The following is a 3,258-nucleotide window of genomic DNA, read 5'->3' on the forward strand; positions in this document are numbered from 1 at the left end:
AACATATTATTGTTATATTCATTTAAACACATTTTTAGTAATACTAATTAATAAATTTTGACATCAACCTAATCGTGTCATTTTAGAGGGGTAGAGGTGAGCAGCCACCTCACTTCATATAGTGGCATTATAATAAAGACAAAATCAAATGAAAATCCTCGTATATACACTATCTTTGTCAATATACGATAGCTGTAATATTAATTATTAAAAAATGTGCATAGAAATTAACGCAGCTTTACAACATATATATAATAGGCATCTTATTTGCATCCGTACTTTTAGTTTGCTTTAGAAAATTAATTAAAGAAGGTCATATAATGGAGGAAAATCTTCCTCCAGGGTTCAGGTTCCATCCAACAGATGAAGAACTCATTACTTATTATCTGAATAATAAAGTTTCTGATTTCAACTTCACTGCTAGAGCTATTACTGATGTTGATCTCAATAAGTCTGAGCCTTGGGACCTCCCTGGTAATTATGTATTTTATATTTTGATCATTCAATCATCTTCATTTGCTTCTTTCTACCCTTTATTTCAATCTTTAATTTCACTACTAAAAGAAATTAAAAATAATATTATTAGCAATAGACAAATTTTGTAGTTAAAAATCAAAATTAGCTAGTCAGTAATCTTATTTAGCGATGAATATATTATCACTTTTTTTTAGTTAATTACGAACAATTTATACAAATTGTTTTGTGTTGTTCTAGCTCTAGCTCAATCTATATATGTTCAGCTAGTTTTTACCTACTTATTATATTTTGAAAGAAGGATATATAGATAGAAATGTTACTATGTGTATTGATGTATAATTTAGCATGTAGTTTGGGAAGTTCAAATTGTATAATCCACTCATGGGAGAGCAAAAATGAGAATATTTTATTTCTTGCTTCTTCCTTTATCTTTTTTTTTTTCATGAATAGTAGGCAAAGATAGCGTATGAGATTATAACGAGTCGTCAGAGATTTGGTCTAGTGTCCAAGATTTAATATATATATGAAAAATAACTTTTGACTTGTATATATACTTTATACAATTTTCTATATATAATTATAATTTTTCAACAAAGGATGTTATATGTGGCTACGCCACTGATTATAACTCCATGTACAGGATGCTTAATTATGTAGCAAACAAACAGAAAATGACATTCTTCTTTTGCAAAAGCCCTAGGCATTTATCATATTTTTAATTACTACTTCTCTATGTTGACAAACATTGCGTGTGTAAGTGGATATGAAGGTAGAAAAAAATGAAGTGGTGAGTTATTTTTATGTGAATAAGCTCACCAAATAGCAACCACTATGATAATAAAAAAAACTAAAAATAAATAAATATTCGATAATGAAATATTTCGATTGTTGTTAATTTCTTAATTAATGTTGTGGTACAGCAAAAGCGTCAATGGGAGAAAAAGAATGGTATTTCTTCAGTCTAAAAGATCGAAAGTATCCAACAGGACTTCGAACAAACAGAGCTACAGAAGCAGGCTACTGGAAAACAACAGGGAAGGATAAAGAGATATTTCGTGGTGGAACGGGAGTCCTTGTTGGGATGAAGAAAACCCTAGTTTTCTACAGAGGAAGAGCTCCTAAGGGTGAAAAAACCAATTGGGTTATGCATGAATACAGAATTGAAACAAGATTTGGTTACAAACCTTCTAAGGTAAGTACATTCACAATAAAAAACAATACATTTGACACGAAATTTTATAAAGAAAAACTTTTGTAACTTGTCGTCTAAAATAAGTCATATATTACTATATATAAAAATGTGTAATTATTTATGAAATTGACTAAAAAGGAAAGTAAATCATGTAGAATGAGATAGAAATAGTGTGTATTTTTCTATATTCAATATTATCATTTTATATACAATTCAAATCTTAGTAATATGATTTATTTTTTTCAATTACATGGGGGAGGGGATAGTCGAACCTCCACCACCAAGGGCAAAGTCAGGTAGCCAAAGAGAGTTGTTACTACATCTTAAAGAAAGAAATAGAATACACCATGAGATAAAGGGTGATCATTCTTATTATATATCTTGAATTCATCACTTATTCTAACACTAACAAATACCCCCTCTTTTCCAGTTTATACAACTCACTTTCTTTTCTATTTAGTTTGAAAAAGAATAACACATTTCTATATTAAGTAACAATTTAATTTTTAAACAATCTATCACTTATTTGAAACACATGTTTCAAAAAAATTTCTTTCTTAAACTTAATGTCAAGTCAAACTAATTTATATAAAATGGGAGAAAGGGAGTGTTATTATTCCGCGATTAATATATTAAATTTTTGTTGTCTTGCTTTCAGGAGGAATGGGTAGTCTGCAGGGTCTTCCAAAAGAGTTCAACTGTGAAAAAGCCACAACCAACATCATCTTCTCCTCTATCCCTAGAGTCACCTTGTGACACTAATTACACAATAGCAAATGAGCTTGGAGATATTGAGCTACCATTTAATTTCAACTACCTAACCACTACTCCATCAAGCGCGATCAACAATATTTCCTTGCATAATTACAACAACGATAATATAAACTTGGCTGCTGCAACAAGGGAAGCAGCAGCAGCAAACACTCATCCATTACTACCTTGGTCTTCGAACTTGTTAAGCTCTAATCTTTCATCAGTAAATTCGTTGCTTTTTAGGGCATTACAATTAAGGGGTTATTCGCCAAGAGAACAAGCTACAAGTTCTACTACTACTACACATGACTACGCGTTTATGCTCCCACAGGAGAATATTCTCACAACGCAGTTTGGAAATGATTTTGCTGTGAATAGTATTGGGGTACCTTCTTCATCTATGGCATTAGATAATTCTGTACAGCATCAACAGCCACAGGAACAATTGGACTCCAATATTTGGTGAAAGAGCATTAGTCTTCAGTAGTCACAACTAACTACAGCTTTGTAAAGAAGGGAGTTGGAACCAACCAAGACTATTTGTTGGAAATTGGAATGAATGCTTTTTTAGATGTGTTTTTACTGTATATGCAACAAGTAAGTCCATAGGAAAAAAAAATCTATGAGACATAAATAAGTAAAAAAAAAGAGAGGTAAATTTAGTCTTTTATTGACTTGGGAAAATCCCTAGTCTTTGTTGTAATTTGTCTTTTATTTACAAAAATGCTTCCACACTATGTAACAATTTAATTCCTCTTTTGAGCGTTTATGCTTTTAAAACTAATATGTACTTTTAAGATTTTTCTTTAAAAAAAGGAATTTACGCATTAAGGAAG

At 30.7% G+C, this 3,258-nt stretch overlaps 1 protein-coding gene across 1 annotated transcript; it reads left to right on the plus strand.

Moving 5' to 3' along the window:
* Positions 1-287: 287 nt before the first annotated feature.
* LOC125811233 (NAC domain-containing protein 100-like) lies at positions 288-2,888 on the plus strand. Its single transcript, XM_049490739.1, has 3 exons — positions 288-474; positions 1,398-1,669; positions 2,328-2,888. Exons 1-3 carry the CDS (start codon positions 321-323, stop codon positions 2,886-2,888), a joined length of 987 nt encoding a protein of 328 aa, XP_049346696.1. The 5' UTR covers positions 288-320.
* The last annotated feature ends 370 nt before the right edge of the window (positions 2,889-3,258 follow it).

This window comes from Solanum verrucosum, unplaced genomic scaffold (genome assembly GCF_900185275.1).
Source record: "Solanum verrucosum unplaced genomic scaffold, falcon-dt-bn FXZP01000308.1, whole genome shotgun sequence".
Classification (NCBI taxonomy): domain Eukaryota; kingdom Viridiplantae; phylum Streptophyta; class Magnoliopsida; order Solanales; family Solanaceae; genus Solanum; species Solanum verrucosum.

What these genes read in the sequence shown, in the direction of transcription:
- LOC125811233 (XM_049490739.1), top strand. Translation starts at nt 321, where the DNA reads ATGGAGGAAAATCTTCCTCCAGGGTTCAGGTTCCATCCAACAGATGAA. An exon ending in TGAGCCTTGGGACCTCCCTG is followed by an intron (nt 475 to 1,397) that starts GTAATTATGTAT and finishes GTTGTGGTACAG; the next exon opens with CAAAAGCGTCAATGGGAGAA. An exon ending in TTGGTTACAAACCTTCTAAG is followed by an intron (nt 1,670 to 2,327) that starts GTAAGTACATTC and finishes TCTTGCTTTCAG; the next exon opens with GAGGAATGGGTAGTCTGCAG.